The sequence below is a fragment of the Manacus vitellinus genome, unplaced genomic scaffold (genome assembly GCF_001715985.3).
Source record: "Manacus vitellinus isolate BGI_N305 unplaced genomic scaffold, ASM171598v3 scaffold_57_pilon, whole genome shotgun sequence".
In the NCBI taxonomy this organism is placed as follows: domain Eukaryota; kingdom Metazoa; phylum Chordata; class Aves; order Passeriformes; family Pipridae; genus Manacus; species Manacus vitellinus.
Genome location: NW_021940666.1, coordinates 944,681 through 963,581, shown reverse-complemented (window position 1 = coordinate 963,581; position 18,901 = coordinate 944,681). Strand labels below are relative to the sequence as shown.

The 18,901-nt window shown below is 38.1% G+C and overlaps 1 protein-coding gene across 1 annotated transcript in view; it reads right to left on the bottom strand.

Annotated features, from left to right (window-relative positions):
• DCDC1 (doublecortin domain containing 1) overlaps nt 1-18,691 on the bottom strand; it is a 34,919-nt gene extending 16,228 nt beyond the window's left edge. The window contains exons 1-2 of the mRNA XM_029963255.1: nt 18,603-18,691; nt 10,799-10,898 (exon numbers count right to left, since the gene is read on the bottom strand). Coding sequence (XP_029819115.1) covers nt 10,799-10,898; nt 18,603-18,691 — 189 coding nt within the window. The remainder of the gene's footprint in view (nt 1-10,798; nt 10,899-18,602) is intronic.
• Nucleotides 18,692-18,901: the final 210 nt, after the last annotated feature.

The window sequence follows — 18,901 nt, the reverse complement described above, 5'->3', positions numbered from 1 at the left end:
GATGAGAAATAAGTATCAGTGGAGGGCAATGCAGGAAGCCTCTCTAGGAATTTACTTTAGGATAAAATTGATAGCTCTTTACAAATGTGTAGTCCCCTCAGTTAAAGACAGAGGTAGTCTAGATAACTCACAATAAATATCCCATTACGGTTATCAATTCTAGTTCAGTACCTGCCTCTTAGACATAAATTGCCTCTTTATTTGACTAAAGCAAAAAGTTTAATTTGTACCTAAGCAAACATTGTGACCACTTGTTACAGATGCACACAAGTATGAGGTTAAACTATTGTCTGAAAACAGAGTTTACTTGTGCAAACCTCAACTGTCTTTCAAAAAACCAGCTAGTGAGCAATAGCAACGAGAGACCTGAGAAAGATAAATTTAGGTTATTATTGTTGTACATAATTGTTTTTCTTGGCTAGTACTTAAGAATAAATATGTACATTTAATAATACTTAATATAGATCCTAATGCTGCAAACACACATACATTTATGGCTGCTTGTTCTGACCACACAAGCATTCTCCTGACAGTGAACAAAGCTGATCAGACCCTGAATGTTGACTGCTCAGAACTTGGATGTGCAGGCACTTACAGGATCAAGATAATCCCAGGAACAAAACTGCACATAAGACATCATAAGGCATTAAGAAACCCAGGTAGATTCTGTTTTAGCCTATTGGAAAATTTTACTTAAGACACATTTTAGCAAACGTCAAAACAAGTATGATTTTTTTTTCTCTCAATTAGCACAGTTGAAATAACCTTAAAACTTCTGCAAACAGGAATGGAGATGTTATTCCTGTTTATTGAAGGACACATCCTGTTATAAGAAGGCTGTAACAAGTTTACTTCATCACCAGTTTTCCATTGTTTCAGCAGGTATAAAAATTAGTTATGTTGTGCTAGTTACCAATCAGCAATTAGCTTCAATTTTTTAAAAGTCTCTTTCCCCCCCTCTCCCTCTAAGCCCAATTATTCTATTATACCAGAGAACTTTGACAGAGTGGCAATTAATGCACTTGTCACATCCAATCAGCGAATAAAAATTAGGATTCAGAAAAGTTATAAAAATAAACTGTAACATCACTGTTCCCAGCTGCAGTTGCTCTGTCAAAGGTCAACCTCAGAACATAATTTAAGGCAGACCTGGATATAGAAATAACATCAAAGCTGACCTTTGAGTAAAATCAAACAGCTGCAAAGCCAGTAATGAGATTATATACACAGAGCCAGTGCACATGGCACTGAGTGCTCTGCAGAGTGAATCAAGAAAGGAAATACAAGCACCTGTATTGCATTTTTACATGCTGGACACAAAAATAACAACCCAACAGCCACCTGGCTGGTGTATCTTCAGGTACTTCCAACTCAGACACCCTTCCAGCAGCCAGCTTTTTGCCTTTTTTAACCTATAGGTTATAGGTTATTCAATGTGATTGATATCTTAGTGCTAGATTGATACTGGGGAAAATAAGAACTGTTTCAAAAGAGAGAGATTTGAGCTGTATGATGGTCTTTCCACTGATGATAAAGGTGATGGTTAGTGACTATTCATGATTTAGAAGCACTAAAAATGCCTTTGGATAAAACATTAGGAAATTATGCATATTTTAAGATTATTTACCTGAATAAAATTAGGAAATATCCATTGGCGACTGTTACTGATCAGTGACCTGTAATAGTTATACATCTGAAAATATTTAATCTGTTAGAAAAGAGAAGTAGGAACAATCTATTAAAGGATATTGTAAGACACTTGCCTTAAAGATTCACTGATTATTTTCAGATACAAGTCATAGCTAGGATAAGTATTATTCAGATAAATTTGAAAAAATGATTTTGTATGTCTTTCCCTTCAGTATTTTCCACTGTGTACATCTCATAGTGTTTTGTGCTTAAATGATTTCCACCTCACTGGCATTTATTTTCCTGTTGTGGATTTGGGTATTTCAGGCAGATAATCAGAAAGTAAATGTTTTGGGAGCTTCTTGGGTTTTTTGGGGGGGAGGAGGGGTTTTGTTTGTTTTTAAATCCTCTTTTTTTCCCCTGTGATTATTTGGTATGCTTGATTTTTACTGCAGGGATATTGAGAAAGCAGCCTAACTTAAAAACCAAACAAACCCACTTTTAATTAACTGTGGTGAAATAAGCCACTATTAGTTGTCAGTTTGATTTTACAGTAAGATTTAATGGGCTGAAATATAATTTCATAACACAGCAAAAGGAACACAGCAAACCACGTAAAATGTAAATTTATAAGTTGTATAAAATAAAACATGTTATTTGCTCAATACATTACTTTCCTTCCAAGTAAATCCATCACAGATTGATGGGGGGGAGAGGAAGGAGAGGAAAACTGTTTTTGAAATCAGAGTACTATAACTACTCATTATTAATCATGTAATAGTCCACTTTGTTTTCCACTGAATTGTGAACTGATATCTTTTATTGGTTTAAAGCTGGTCATTTGAATATGGGTATAAAAATAGCCAAAGCAATCTCTTCCTGATATATTAAATAGTCAAATTGACTTATATAAAGTAAGAAAGTAAAATAAAAGGTATAATATGTTTCAGTTAGAATCTTTTCTCTACAATGACTGGAAGATTTGCCACTGAGTAATTTTTAGCTTGCTTTCCAATTCTAATTGGTTCTGAATTTACTTAGAGTATTACTGAATTCAGATTTAGTACAGGCACTAAAAAAATAAATAAATCAATTAGGTTGATCACTGGTGCAGTCAAATATCCAGATCACAACCAGGCTTTTAAAGGTAACCCATTGCCTAAGGATTTAGTCAGGTATCCCATAGCTTTTTTTCAAAAGTGCATCATCACTTAACACATTTAATTTCATCAGATGTAAGCATTCTAAAAATAAAGTACAAAAAAAAACCCCAACATAAAAAAATAAACCAGCAAGTGCCTCTCACCTCTCATGGTGTGCCATTTTCATTTAAATGGAATTCCCTACAAAATCATTTAATTTACTTCGTTGTTTCTCCTGCATCCTGAACTTGCTTTCATCCAAGATTTTAAGGAATTAACCAAGCTTTGATGCTATTCCTCATTTTTATTTGGCTTCTGAGTAACAATGAAGATAATCGGCATATGATTCCATTTCAACTTAAGAAAGCACTTTATATGTTTCAGCCAGAATGTCATTAAATAGTTTTGAGGCAGATAAAACACACATTTAAGAAACTAGAATAGTGAAAGGTATTTAGGCTGAAAAAAAAATAGCTTAAACCTATTCTAACGCTTAAAATTGAAAAAAGGATGCTATTTCTGTGTGGCAGAAGTGACATTCAAATCCATGTACAAAGCTTTCCTTACACCTCAGAACTCATACCTTCACTGCAAAACATCACAGTCCCAGCTTTCTGAAGCTCACTTGTGATCCAGTAAAACTGGTAGCTTTTGATTTTTCTCTAGGGATATGAAGGATATTTTACTATTATGTGATATTAAAGAGAAGTCCATATATAACTAAAATTTCCTTTCATTATTCCATCGACATATTATTTTCTTAAAATGCTACTGATTTTCAGGTTTTGTAGCAATATATTACTACTAAACCAAAACCAAATTTCTAACTGGTTGTAAGTTAACACAGTTTTTGCAAATCAGACTAGAGAAACCTAGTAAAAATAATCCTAAAATGCTGCAGCAAACAACAGTGAATCTATGAGTCTTCCCAACTAGTTTTAGACACGAGTTTAGAAGTTTCCTGTCAATATGCATAACTTCATGCGTGATCAAGACACATAGCACAGCAATGAATTGTTAGTCCACAGACATTTTTTCCTTAGGAAATTGATAATTCTATGCAAATAAAGGATATATTGAAGGAAATAATCACATGCCAACCACAATGAGGGTGTAGCACTGCTTGGATGTATCCCGAGGAGGCAAAAGAAAAAGCTTTGGTAGGCCAATCTTTATAAAGCTTTACCAATTTAGCTTGCTTTCTACTCTTATTGATGCTTAAGAGGTTAAGACTTTATTTGTGAAAACAGAGGGAGATAGTGGGGAATCGTGTTGTCTGCAGCTTCCTAAGTCTTGCTTAAGATCCTTTTCAATTACCATCCATTTCTCCTTTAAAAAGGGACAAAAAAATAGAGGAGTGGAAGCAGGTCAGGGCAGCCTGTGACAATGACAGTGTGATGGGCTCGGGCCCCCCGTGGCGTTTCCATCTGCTATCATTAAGGTGACTATTCAGACATGAAAAAATCCCTCTCGCTGTGCTGACAGGCAGACATCAAGAACTATGACAAGGCATTAAGACAGAAAGTAGAGACAGAGATGTCACATCCCGCAAACAAATCCTGCCTCAAACAAGACCTCTAAAATTTTATTGGAATTTAAAATCAAAATCAAAGGGCTTTTACCTGGGGGTTATCAAACTTCCCCTCGCATTAGTTTGACAACGAGGATGCTGCTGACAGCCGCAGACACACTTAGCTCCTACCTGTAGTCTCTACCATAAGAAACCCAATTTTCAGCCGTGGGTTTTTTTTTTTCCCCCCCTCACAGCTCAGTGAAAGTGGAGTTTTAATTTCCTGCCCTTTTCTCCCCAGGAAGCCGAGCGGGAAGGGCGAGGCCTGGCGGTTTGCAGCTCGTTAAGCACTGAAAGCAACAACAACAACAACAATAATAATAATAAGTAAACTAACAAGGAAAACGCCGGGGATAAAGCGGTGTTGCTCCGCAGCAAGCGCAGCCGGGACAAACGATCCTTCGCTTCCCGGGAATGCTGCGGGCAGGGAGCGGGACGGGAGAGCTGCCGGGCGGCACCGGCAGGGGGCGCGGCAGGACCGCCGGGATCCCACAGGATCATTCCCCGGGATCATCCCCCGGGAACGCCGCCGAGCATCATTTAACCAGCCCCGACCGCGCCCCTGAACGCGCCCTGCCCGCGGCACCCCTGGGGAAGGGCCCGCGGGGTTCGTTCCACAGGACCCGGCTCGTAAGGCCGTGACAAAGAGTGTTCCAGCTGCGGATTTCGCCCTTCCAGCAGCGGCGCCTCCCTCGCTCTCCGGCACCAGCACCGACCCCCCATGTGCCATCCCAGCGCGCTCCAAAGAAGGTCCCAAAGCAGCGCGGCCAGCAGGGAGAGGGAGGGGGTTCTGTCCCTCTGCCCTGCCCTTGTGAGATCCCGCCCGGAGCGCTGCGTCCAGCTCTGGGCCCCCCAATGGAAGGACACGGACCTGTTGGAGCGAGCCCAGAAAAGGGCCACGAAGATACTCCGAGGGCTGGAGCACCTCTGCTGTGGGAACAGGCTGGGCTTGTTCAGCCTGGAGAGGAGAAGGCTCCAGGGAGACCTTATAGCTCCTTCCTGTTCTTAGAGGGGCTACAAAAGAGCTGGGGAGGGGCTTTACTAGGAGTAATGGCTTTAAACTGAGAGTAGGTTTAGGTTAGATACTGGGAAGAAATTCTTTGCTGCGAGGGTGGTGAGGTACAGGCACAAGCTGCCCAGAGAAGCTGTGTGTGCCCCATCCCTGGAAGTGTTCAAGGCCAGGTTGGATGGAGCTCTGAGCAACCTGGTCTGGTGGAAGGTGTCCCTGACCCTGGCAGGGGCATTGGAACGAGATGATCTTTAAAGGTCCCTCCTAACCCAAAACATGTTATGATTCTATTATGATCCTATGGATCTTAAAACCTTTTCCTTTTCCCAGTCTCTTCTGTCTAAAAAGCAGTTCCTCTGCAAATGCTACTAACTTGAAGCACGGCTACTTATATAGTGTGTTTCTTTGGTCACAGCTCTGGTGCAAGGTCTCGTCTCCCCTTCTGCTCTGTGTACTCACATAGTTGTTCTAAAATGTTCTTCACACCTTCACCTTCATAACTCTTAGATATGTGATTAATCAGGCCAGAAAACTGATCCTTTGGGGTTTATTTCTTAAAATAACAGAGAATGGGGCAATAACATAGGAATGAGGTGACAAGAACAGGGATTACTTAAACATATTTGTCACTGAAAAAAATACATGTATATAACAGATTATATATATGTAATATATATGTATAATATCTACTTACACCCCATCTTACCACCTCATTAAATTGCCTCCCAACCACACCCAGTAGAGTCACATTGGGAACAAATGCTAAGGAAGGGGAAGGACTGTGAGGTAGAACAATAGATTAAAATCGATGTATTACTTACATAAGAGTTCTCATTTGAGCTCAAGAATGGAGGGTATATTTTCACACACATACATAATCTTCTGTATTTCTAAATAATGTACTTAAGTGATGATGCAAAACTAAATATTGGAGATCAGCTAGGCACCAAACAATGTTTTCCATATTGTTATGCCCGTTGTCTTGGTATTCCAATACCTATGAATTCGTCAATATTAATCAGTTCAAATCAATGTTTGAAGTATCTAATGATTACTCATGGAAAGAAAAAGATAGTACCCTAGCAGTTGAAGCTCCATTTATTGATCACTTAATCTTACATGCTTTTTCAGCCTGTAGCAATATGAAAAAAAATGGATTTTTTTTTAATTTGAAATCTGAGGTTTTCTATAAACATGTTTCAAAGTTTAATGGAGTCACTAATTTACATATCAGAGATACATACAGGAGAAGATAAAGGAAAAAACTTATAGATAGTGCATTTTCCTCCACCCAGTTACAGAATGGAGGCATGACAATTTACATTTCAGTAACCACAGCAGCTACTTCAGCCACTAATTTAAGATGAATTCCTGCTTCGTACAGAAGAAATGAGATTTTAAAAGTTAAGTCATCTAGTCTAAGGCAGTTGTTTAGGATATTTCTGTAATTTGTAGGTTGAGATAGACACCTACCTGAGGCAATTCACACTGGTTTTAGGATAAACAAGGCATTTGGGTCATTGTCTCTCTATTGAGAATAAACAGATTAGACAGCTAGTTTATATGAGGAACTTAATTGCTGTTAACAGAGACTAAAACCCAACCAGCCTCTTAAACAAGGAGAATTGTAGCACAAAATTCAATGCAAAAGTAATTTAAATGCAAAAACACTTATTATGTTCTTATTATAATGAAACCATTGGAATAATGAGATATAAAGCACATTTAAAAAAATACACAATTATCACTGCCAATACAATTCATTATCAAAGATTAAGTAGATTTTTCCTTTGAGGCACATCTCTACCTCATCCTTCCTCATCTCTCCATCAATTGAGCTTATCAGACACCCTTTATGTCCCCTCCTCAGGAATCTCATAACAGGCTCCAATGCACCCTGACATGGAGATAGTCATGTCTACAGAGGCCTCAGCAACAAACTATTTAAGAGACAACAGCAAAAGCATTAAAATATCCCTTTCCTGTCCAGATTGACAGATTAATCCTTAGAGGTGCAAGGCTTAGGTGAAAAAGAAGTAGTTTCATTTGTGCTAAAATAAAGTCAGGAAGAAACAAGAGAGGTATCTAGGCCTAGCACAGGAAATCCCTGTGATAAATAGCAAAACAACCCACATGTAGAAGAAAGACCTACCATCCTAATCAACAAGATTTCAATTAGAAATTCTCTCACTAACATTTGGAATGGCAATCACATCTCCAACAGTGGCCCAAAGACTGGGACTGTAGAAATCCTGAACATTGCATTTCAGCAGTAACAGAGACAGAACTCTAAGGGAACCTCTCTGGATTTTTGGAACCACTGAGGAGGACACTGAAGATGTATCAGGCAGCATTTATGGGCAGAGGGTTGCAACCCTCACATACCTTGAACTGGGAACAAAAACCTGTTCTCTGAACTCCAGCAAGTAGCTCACCAAGATTGGCACTGAGACCTGAGCTGAAGAGGACCAGAATGCTGAGCAGGGAACTTAAACCTCCAGAGGCAGATCCAATTCATTATTTTATTCTGAACAAGATGATGGAAAACAGGTGAAGAGAAGGGACAATAAAAGGGGAGGAGAAAACTCTCCGGTGGGAGGAGGTATGGGATTGCCAAATGCCTCCTTGTCTCCCTGCTAGACAAAACTTACTTGTTTACCACCCTGAATGCAGAACTGAAAATGCTAGGTGTTAAAATGTTAACAAAAGGAAGAAGAGTTTGAGCAAACCATGAGGGAAAATCAAGGGTGTGTTGATAAAAGCAAATATAGCAGCAAGGAAACATACAGGGAAAGACAGTGGATGCTACCTAGGGAATAGTAAAGAAGCTGACATGAACGTCAAGAAACCATCAAGAAAAGATCAAAGTGTAAATAAGATCATAGGGGTCTTTGTTTATTTTTACAACTTGTTTTATGTGGCTTTTATCTGTGTGGAGAAAATAAATAAATAATCTTTCTTTTGAACTTTAATAAACTCACAGATTCCAGGAACAAAAGGGCTCCTAGGTAGCAATCCCTGTTGTTTCAACAAGAGGAACAAGGGGTCTGTCCCCAGAGACTCCTCCAGTAAAATGTGGGATCATTCATCTACAATAACGTGGGCTTCCTAGACACTGAGTGGAGCATTGACTCCCTATATAAAGGAATGTTTAATCTAGCAGACAGAAGTGGAACAAATCAGGCATAATTTGAAAAGCAAAACAGCAAGTTTGTTTTTTCTTAAGTGGGTAGGTACGAATATAATGGATTCTTTAATACACAAAAGCTGCAGAGTGACTGGTAGCTTTCCTAGGGAAGGCTTGTGTATCAAGTAGACATTGTGGTTTATATAGGAACCAGTGGGCAAAATTCTGAGCACAGCCACCATTCTTGGTTTTCTGGTCTCTGCACTGAGCATCTCAGAATGATGAAGAGTACCTTAAAGCATCTAAATGTGTTCCTATGAAAGGTGTCTTTAGTTATAAACATACCTTAACAATTTCACATCATGGGCATGCTATGTAGTTGTCCTGTTCTCTATCCAAAAATATAGAGCAATTTAAGATTTAATAGTCTCCAAGACAGTGACTTGACTGTCTCCAAGTCACTGCCCTGTAACTGAGGTGTGAGAAGCATTTGAGAGCTCTAGGTAGGTTTATGTTCAGTGTGAAACAGGTTTGTCTAAGTGTGCAGACCCCAACATCATCATCCCCAGCCCCAGAAGACCCACATGCTGTTGGCAATCAATAGAGGTAACAATTCAGCACGTGTGTCATGCAACATGATTTTGAGCAGATTTATTTAAAAGAAGCCTGACACTAATGGCTTGCAAAAATAGACTTCCACTGTTCCTGGTATTGATGGGGCAGAATTGATATTAACAGTGGCAAGGCTTAAAAATTTCTCTAGTGAAATTCATAGTAAAGCACCATAGGGGAAACTGAGCTGCAAAAATGAAGAACAGTGACAGAGACCAAACAATGGTGAAACATTGACAAAAAGGAACAATTTGGGACTAAACTAATTGAATCTGACAGATATGCATTTTCACAGACTAATCCCTGGAAAGCATATTCACAGGTAAAAAGTCATTATTTGAAAATTTAACCTCAGACAGGTGGTTCTTATTTCACAGACTCACAGAAATGCTTGGGTTTCACTAGACCAAGTTGCTCAAAGCCCCATCCAACCTGGCTTTGTGTCAGCTAGAGTAACAACTTAATATTTTGACCTGAAGAAATATTCCTATAGACACCTGATTCTGAAGAAGCATGAAACAGAACTACTGATGAAAAAAATGACATTCATAACTAGTTTATACTGAAGCTTAGATACAGCCCTGAATGCAATTTAAAAATAAATTTTGGACAATTTTTTGCAGTTTGCCAGAAGTGATCACCACTGAAAAACAATTTCAGAAAGAAAAGTGAAACTTGTCACCAAAGAGATTTTCAATAAAGAGTTCCAGGAAGGGAGACAGTTTTTAAGAAGACTTTTCAAAGCAGTTGAATTTTTAATATATAACTAGAAATCACTAGCTGGCTGTTATGAATTAGGGTGTTTCAATGATGCCAGAGCAATTTAAACCAAATATTCATACTTTAATGGATCCATTAAGTCTATTTTTTCAGTATTCATACTTGAGCATAGATGAGATTGCTAATAGATTCTACCAGGCTTCTCTGGAGCCAGATTATTTTACTGATCTAAAAATGAAACCCGGGTTAAGGAAAGACACCTACTTATAGAAAATATGGACATTTTCTGACCAACTTTGTGAATTCATTGACAATGAATCTGCAGTTCAAAGACCTCTCAGCATGAAAGGGCTACAGATTAGGAAGTGCTATCAGAACTACTATATAAAAGAAGAAAGTATTATGGTTATCACAAATGCATAAAAATTTGTCACTTTTGTAAAAGCAGTCACCAAAACAGGCACAAAAGAGAAAACAATCCTTTTCAAAAACAAACACATTGGTCTCTGGATACAAAATTCAAATCAATTAACAACATGATATTATATGACCATCTGGTTAGACAAGGGATAGAATAAAGAGATTTTTTTTTTTTTACACCACAAAATATGCTGGCTATGTGAGGAATGACCTAAGATTACATGGCAGGAGATAAATCAGCTGCTCTCTCACTCAGAGTCACAGAGATGTTCCTTAACCTATGGAGCAGAAATGCCAGGCTAAGCTGGCACCAGGGCTGACTTCTCTCATCACTGCTCCTCTGAGGGTTGTTCCTGCACATCAGTGTCACAACTGTACCTCAGATGTCTGAGCACATCCCTACCTGGCAAGTGTCCAACTGCACCAGGGATATCACATTGATCCCCATGGTAATCCTGGTGGGCACCCATCAAAGCTGTAAAAGCCTGATTTTTTTGAGTGAAAAACCTAAAAAAATTGCTTAATTCTGAACAATCTAGTAATTGAACTAAAAGTTGTAATTTACTTACTCTTTTTGTAACAGCTCTGGATTGACTCCCAGAATAATTTCCCGATTCTTTCTCATTGACAGAGAAGCACTTTCCATGTGCCTTTGTCATCTCCATATACCTGAAAAAAAATATGCAAGTTAAAGATGCAAAACAAAACAATTAACTCTCAGTACTCATTTACAATGCATCTACATTAGCATTTTAATTTAGATCTAGAGAAGCCCCTTAGAGGCAGGTCTCCTCCCCATCCCCACTTTCCACGCTCCATTTCACCCACCAGTCTCAGAACTGGATTCCTTCCCCATAAAGTTGTGTGGCAGCAACACATCTGATGTTGCCCAACCACAAGTAAGACATTCAGTCTACAGATCACACATGATCCAGCCAAACACAACCCACCGGGCTGCACTGAGTGGGCCATCAGCATTAACTCCTTTGCCCTCTTGAGTCTCTGGGCCAATCTTTGCCAGACTGTCTGGGAAATTCCCACCATTTCTCCAGCACTTTTTGGCTTGCAAGAAAGCAAGCAGGGATTTGAAAACTCTGTAAACATTGCTATTGAAAGTAAAAGGTGACATGAAAATATTCTTAATATTTGGTTCACTTACAAAATACTACAGTACACTATGGAAAAAATACCAAATATAAGGAGGTTTCTTGTTTATAAAAATTTTCCAAATTATCTTAGTTATATGAGCCTAACATTCCCTTAATCCATCAGATATTTTGCAAATTTTAACTTCTGTACTTCACAGTTTAGGCTCAGAGCAACTACATTTTTTTCCCATATGAGAAAAAACTTCATAATGGGGTTTTCAGCATAATGACCAAAGCAATGCAAGGCAACACAGAATTCAGAGTTTTCTCTGTGTGTTAGCACTGAGCTCTAAATATCAGCCTATAAGTGCTGACATCCTTAGATGTTCAACAGGTAAGGACTGACTTTCATAACTGTGATGCTCACTCTTTGCAACCCTTTTTGTTTGTTTGTTTGTTTTTTCTTTTAGAAGGTACCCAAATGGGAAATAAAACATTTCAGTTCCCTGTGAGGACAAGGGTGATTTTATTGCACATCACCTCACAAAAGACAACCACAGCCATGCCTCAAAACAGCACATCTCAGAACTGGAAAGGGCTCTGGCTGAAAAACAACATGTGTTCAGCCTTAAGACTACACTTATCCAGGATCTTCTGCAGCCAAGACCAAATGATCCAAGGGAAATCTCCAGAGGGAAAATATTATAGCTGTTAAAAACTATATGCAGAGGACTGTAGCAGTGCTTCAAGCAAAGCACTTGAGTCAGATATGACTCTAAAATTGCTGCAACAATCAACATATCAAGAGCTCCAGAACTTTTATCATTTAAGTTAATGTGAAGATTCTTTTAAGAGAGGGAAAACAAACATTCATTCTCACCAATTTAACTTTTCTTTCTACATGTCTACTTTTCCTTCGTATTACAGCATCCAGGTAGAAGAAAAATCAGCTAAAATGAACCCATCTACTGCCAGACAGATCTTAATCTATTCAGAAAAGATCCAGACTGTTTGCTATATATAGTAAGGACCACATGGCACAAAAAATCCAAAAATGTCTCTATTTTCAGTGTCTTTTTTGATACATTCAATGTATTTCTTGAAGAAAATTTAAATATTTCATGCAGTCTCTAAAATATCACTAATCCAGAGCATAACTGTATGTTTAAACCCATTCTTACAAAACTAATTCATTTAAAATAAAACTTGTTCAAGGGTCAGATGGAGACAGTTTTCTGACAAAAGTTTGTACATTAAACGCAACTAGTTCAAGACCAAAGTCTTAGAAATTGTCTTTTATATTTGAGGTTTTTTTAAGAAATATTAACTTCAATCAGCTCAAATTAACCAGTTCACCAAGCTGTTGTTGAACAAAATGAAACCTGCCACCCAAAGCTTCCAGTTCCCATCTTTATTCCATTCTCAGTGCTGCAAGCAGAAGTCACCTAGAACTGGTGCACCACAAATTTTTCACATTTGATGAAAGGCACAAGTCAAAACAGATACACAGACCACACATAAAGCTTATTCTTTAGACGTCACTATAAAGTGAAAATTCAAGGCTAAAGGGCAGTTTACAATCTTTCAACTTATTTCAGAACTGGAAAAAGGGAAAATGGGATGTAGACCGTCACTTGTTTGTTGTTTTAAGTAAATGCACATCACACATAAATCTGCACACACATTTATATGTGTGTATATATATCTCTGAACTAAAAAATAATTTAGAAAAAGTGAACTATTTTTAACTGAAAGTCTGGGTTTTTTCAGCTATATGCTCTAAGTTGAACTTTTCAGTTGTAATTATTGAGGAGAATTAGGCCATTGGTGAGAAACACCAGTCAGTGCAATTTCATCAACTAAATAATGCCACTTCTTGATGAAAAAAATCACAGGTAAGCAGTGGAAACCTCACTACACAAAGAACTAAAAAGCTTGGTGCTACACTCTGTGACTCCTGGGTGTTTGGAATTCACCTAAACCAGCAGATTCCGCTGAAAGGTGCAATTTTTAGCATTTCTCTGTGCGTAACTATAATTACCCTTTAATGTCATACAAAAGAAAATACTCTGTGCACAAATCAGAGCCAAACAACCTTACTCTACAGACCAGGATCTATATTCCCTGTAGACATGACCTCACATCTTGGCATTCCACAGAAGTAAGCACTGGCACTTCAGGACACCCCAACCTGCGGGTGCAGGCACAGGAGGATTAAAGCAGAGCGTGCTGCACAGCATTTATGTCAGGAATGCTTTGTGCCTTGTACTCTTCATTTATCTCAGTCTTTTTTAACCACAGAGTAAGCTTCCCTACCTACAGTATGGCTTGGTCATATATGATTTAATTAAGAGTCAGTCTGCACACAGACAATGCTCGATTCAGGGACGATTCCCAACGAAGAGCCAGCTGTGTCTGTGCTGGGGAGTGGTTAGACAGGTATTCACTGGGGACTGGAGGGGAGGGGGGGAGTGCACAGTGAAAGAAACTTTTTGCCTTGCATCTATTTTCTAACATACTAAGAAATGACCACGAACCAGAGAACAGCGACATGAAAAGCAGCCATAAATCAGAGGTCAAAATTGCACCGAAATCCAATAAAGAAGCATCTCACTCAGCAACTCAGCTCTGTGTGCAACCACATTTCCTCACCCTCCCCTTGTTTTCTTTTTAAAATTAAAACAGTTGACCCTGTGAGGTGTTAGCCACTTGAACAATCCTTATATGGGACTTGTCTGAATTTCTATGGAGGAGATGGAAAAAATTCTCATGAGAAACAAGTTTTGAAAAAAACACGTTTGGTTGTTGCAAAATACAAGTCTGATGGAATATAATTGAAGCATAGCTGTGAAGGAACATGAGCATATACAAGATGTTTCAATCAAAAGTTATTCAAGCTCATCATCAAAACTTACTCCTGCTCATACTAAAGGTTCTATCGTAATCTCTAAATAAGTCCACAAATGTAGTGCTGATGTTTATGTAAAATATGTTTTATTCAATCTGGGCTTCTTATTCACAGTGTGTAATTTTTTTTCAGCATATTACAACATGCCCATCATAAATACCTCAAGAGACTCCAATCCTAATATAAATTTAAAAAAAAAAATCAGAAATGCTACTTAACGGCATTTTTTTCTTAGCAATCATTTCAAGTCTTCTGAAGACTAAAATGTTCACAGAAACAAAAAAGTGGAAAAAAAAAGTTTACTGCCTGCTGGCAGGTAATCTCCTCTTGTAACTTTGAGATTAGAAGTCTTCTCCTGACAAAAAAGAAAAGCTTTTCACAAAAAGTGTTAACATTTTTAGAAGAATATTGACTCCACACTCAGATCAGGTGTAACAGAGTCATCCCAAATTTAAAAAATAACTGAAGACTTCTTTTTTTTTTTAAAAAAAGGTGACTTATAAAAGATGAAAATTGTCTTTGTGATAGAGAACATTCCAACACATGCTCTTAATAAAAATGAAAAAAGGTTTTTTCAGTGAATTGTTGATGTACTTCAAAAAAAACATTTCTGTAACTCTCAAAAGCTTATAAGAAAAATATCTAATCAGTGCTAAAAAAGTTTTCTTTCAAATGCTGGGAAGCAATACCAAAGCCTCAGAAAGCCAAAAAAATAATCTGATGTGCCTGACAATTACAGAAATATACACCTAAATTATATGATTAGATGCCTGCCTGGAAGAGGTGGAATAGAGTCCCACCACACCAGGAGGTGGAGTGGGCTTGCATTCACAGCCATACTACAGCTTACCTAAGAAATTACGCTGCTTTAAAAGCAGATGGAATATTCAAAATATCTAAAGCTGGCCCCAAAAGTTCCAGAATTTCCAATAAAAAAGCCCCAACAAAACACAAGCTCAGACTTTTCCTTCCATTCCAGCAGCACCTGGAGCCCCAGTTCCACAAAGCATTCCCAAGTGCAGTTCCTGAGGCAGCAGGTGCCCTGATGATGGCCTGGAGAGATCACCAGCCATCAGGAACAGCTGCAGTTTACACAGCAGGACCCTCCATGATGCAAGGTCAAAACATGTTTTCTTACTGATTAATTCAGGAAAACATAAGAGTTAACATAAGTGTGTATTGATAGGAATGTGTTTTAGCTTCAGACAACAGTTCATTCTGAATGCCAATTAAACTCTGATTATGGATTGGTTTTGGTTGCAACAAATAACCAAGTACGAAAGTACAGGTCTAATTTCCAGGCTGTGTTTCTCTCTAGGTACCACATTCAATCACTTCACAAACACATAAAGAAATAAGGCAAACTAAATAACAAGATTTTCAACCTGCAACATCTGCAAGCTCTATTCCTGAAAGCAAATTATTCCCAGGCTCATTCTGACAGGCACCATTACGGTTTTCTTTATTCTCACTGAAGAGTTTCTTAATTCCACAACATGAAAAAAATTCCCAAACTGAACAACTGTGACTGATTTTATAACATGAGGTGTTCCTCAGGGTTATTTCACTCCCTATCAGAGCTTAGGTAGAGCACTGTGATCAGAACTGAGGAGGTTCTCTTCATTTTCTGAGGGTTCAATATCAAACATTCAGCTTTGTAATATCTCCCCACTCACACACAACTAAGCTGTGAGTGCTTCCCAGGGACTTCACCAGAAACAGCTGCCAAATGACACCAGCACAGTTTGACCTGCATGAAACTACTTGTTGTCTTCTCCAGCCAAGAAATGAAAAATATGAGGGCTTCTTTTCCAAAACAAAGCCAGAAATCACCAGAGTTTGTCATACAGCAAAATGCCGTAATACAAAAAGGAAACATTCTGCTTTTAGAACAAGACTTTCCTAGAAGAGACAGATCATATGGCAAGTTGATTTCCTGAGTGTAAAGGATTCCTGTATGTATATAACAGATGCCCAGTACTCAGTGCATTAACGTGCCATTGGAAACAATTAATATCTAAAACTTGGATATTAATCCACTTTCTTTCTGTGGAAGAGTGAAGAAAGTGGAAGAAGACACAAGTTTGCTGTTATGTACCACAGTTACAGAAACAAGATTAAGAGTTATCATTATAGCAATGAAACCACTAAAGGCTAAGTTGGAAGAAAGTTAAGACAGTAAATTCCCAAAGTGCTTCCAAGCTGTTTGTAAAGTTGACCCAAACCCAGCAAAGTGCTTCTGTTCTCTTCACTTCAGCCTGCTGGACTCCATAGCAGGAATCCAGGCAACACTGATTTAGGCAATTAAGAGCAAATCTTTTTGTGTAAAAGTCATCCTGAATTATTTTAGCTCTCACATAGGCTGTCCACCAGTCAAAGTGGATACCCATACCCACAGGTATAGTGGATATGCAACTAATCAAAGAGTTTCTTAGAATATTTGTCTATCAAGGTAAGGTTGATTAGAGCTTAGGCAGTATTTTCCCAGATGTATTAATATCCTCTCTTATGAATACTATAAATGTTCAAACAGTTCTTTAAATGTTCCAACAAAGTCTTCAAGGCAGTGCTGTTTAATTCCATAGAATCTAACTTTCATAAAAGGAGTTTAACTATATATATATGGCCTGCTCACTGAGTTTTAAAACTAATTAGTGAAATTAATTTATGACATGTATTTTAACAACTTCAGTTTAAAAACTGATAGAAACCGTCCCAGATAATGAGAAACAAAGCCTAATTCTGAACAACTACACTTCAGAATTCCTAAAGGTATATACAACATTACCAAACAGAAGATATTTTTAATTAAGATATCAGACCATATTAGTTGAATATGAAACATACCCTGGACACAAATCCTGTAGCAGACCTGGGTTTGTAGGAAGCTCTGGTTTATACACAGAGCTACAAAAGACCTCCAGTTCCTGCTTAGCTTGTGACAGTAGAAGAGGGAACCACACGACCTCTAGAGCTTTTGGGCAGCTGCTTGCATTTCATCAATCAGCTTCCTCACCTGAGCAATTAAATTACAACGGTCACTGGGAGGAGCTAATGTTCATGTCACCCCTATCAGATCCTGCCTCACACACCTGCAGAAAATATGGCAGGTTTACTGGTTCCAGTTTGGGAGGGCACAGAATGTGTAACTTCTGCATATCAAGGAATTTCTAATACAGATGTATGGTTATGTTTTAATGCTTCTAGAGGAACAAGAGGCATAACCATAGGCAAAACCACAGTTAAGAGTGGCAAATGCAGGGAACAAATACAGTTTTCCTCCCCCTTTATATCACATAAATCATCAGTAATTATACACTTAAAATGATCTTTAATAACTGGAAAAAACACATTCATTATTTCCAGAATTTGCAATTTACAGTCTCTGTATCCACAGACAAATGGCATACATTAAAATAAAGGAGAAAAACATAGTTCTTTAACTCCTAACAAAGTTAAATGTATAAACTGTATGTTTGTTTAACTATATTTAGCACATATTCTCACAGCTTTCATTAGAATATTTTCAATATTTTTACACATCTTTCAAGCCATGTTTTCATTACAATAAGAGCCAGATACATATCCTTTTTGCATTTGGGAAGAGAGAATGTCTCAAATCAAGGAAGTATAGAAGACATCTAAACAAATAAAAATCACCTTTGCCATGCATTCAAATATCAACATCACCCTTACAATGTCCTTTGAAAAAAATAAAGGTAGCCTTTCCAGTGGTCAGTGTTTATATTTGACAGACACAGTAACCACATAGTTACAGTTTAGGATTTACCTTTTTGGAGCTGTTAAATACAGCTGATTGTGTTAACTGTGTAACCATCACTGTCATAATGTTAAATTTTGTAAATGGTTCAGAAATGCTGACGAAATCAGCCTTCAGAAAGGGCTGACACCAGCAGGATGCTCAAAACAGGGACACTCACAAAGAGCCAGCCCAAATGCTCTCAAACTTCTCGGTTGCAGAAATTTCAGGTGTCAGAATTGCAAAGTCTTACCAGTCATACACCAGTTATATAATTCAAACACAGGAACACAATTAAGGAGTTACTTTTCAGTGTGGAAGCATCAAACTTTGTCTCTCAGTTGGAAATGTAAGCTTTACATGTACAAACACAAAATACACTGTTTGAACTGATGCCTCCAGCTGTCTCCATTTCTGTTCCTAAATTCATTTTTCATAAGTAATTGTGCCTCTAACTGAAAGAAAATGAGATTACATATACCATTGGTTTTCATGGCTTTGAAGAAATGACTGGGGCAGACTGTGCATGGCAACTCAAGAGTCACAGCTTTGTATTGTGTGGGCAATCACATGATTTTACTGCAGAGTATTTATGTACAAGAGAAAAATATACTCACACCATCAAGGCAGCTGTGAAGTCCTGAATTGCACGAGACTCCTCAGTTTTATTTATCCTGTCTTCTGTTTGAAGGACACTGTAACACATATTGAAGTGAAATGTTTTCCAACAGCTGGAACAGACTCTTCTTCTTTGTTGCTACATTACATCTCTTATTCTATTCCATTATGAGTAAAAGATATCAGTTTTGAAAACACAAAACCTTTTTGCTGCATATTAAAGAAAGAATATGGATGTTGCCACATGGTGCTCAACCCAGCCCAGCCCAGCTGAGTCTCTGGCAGTGACTCCTTGCTG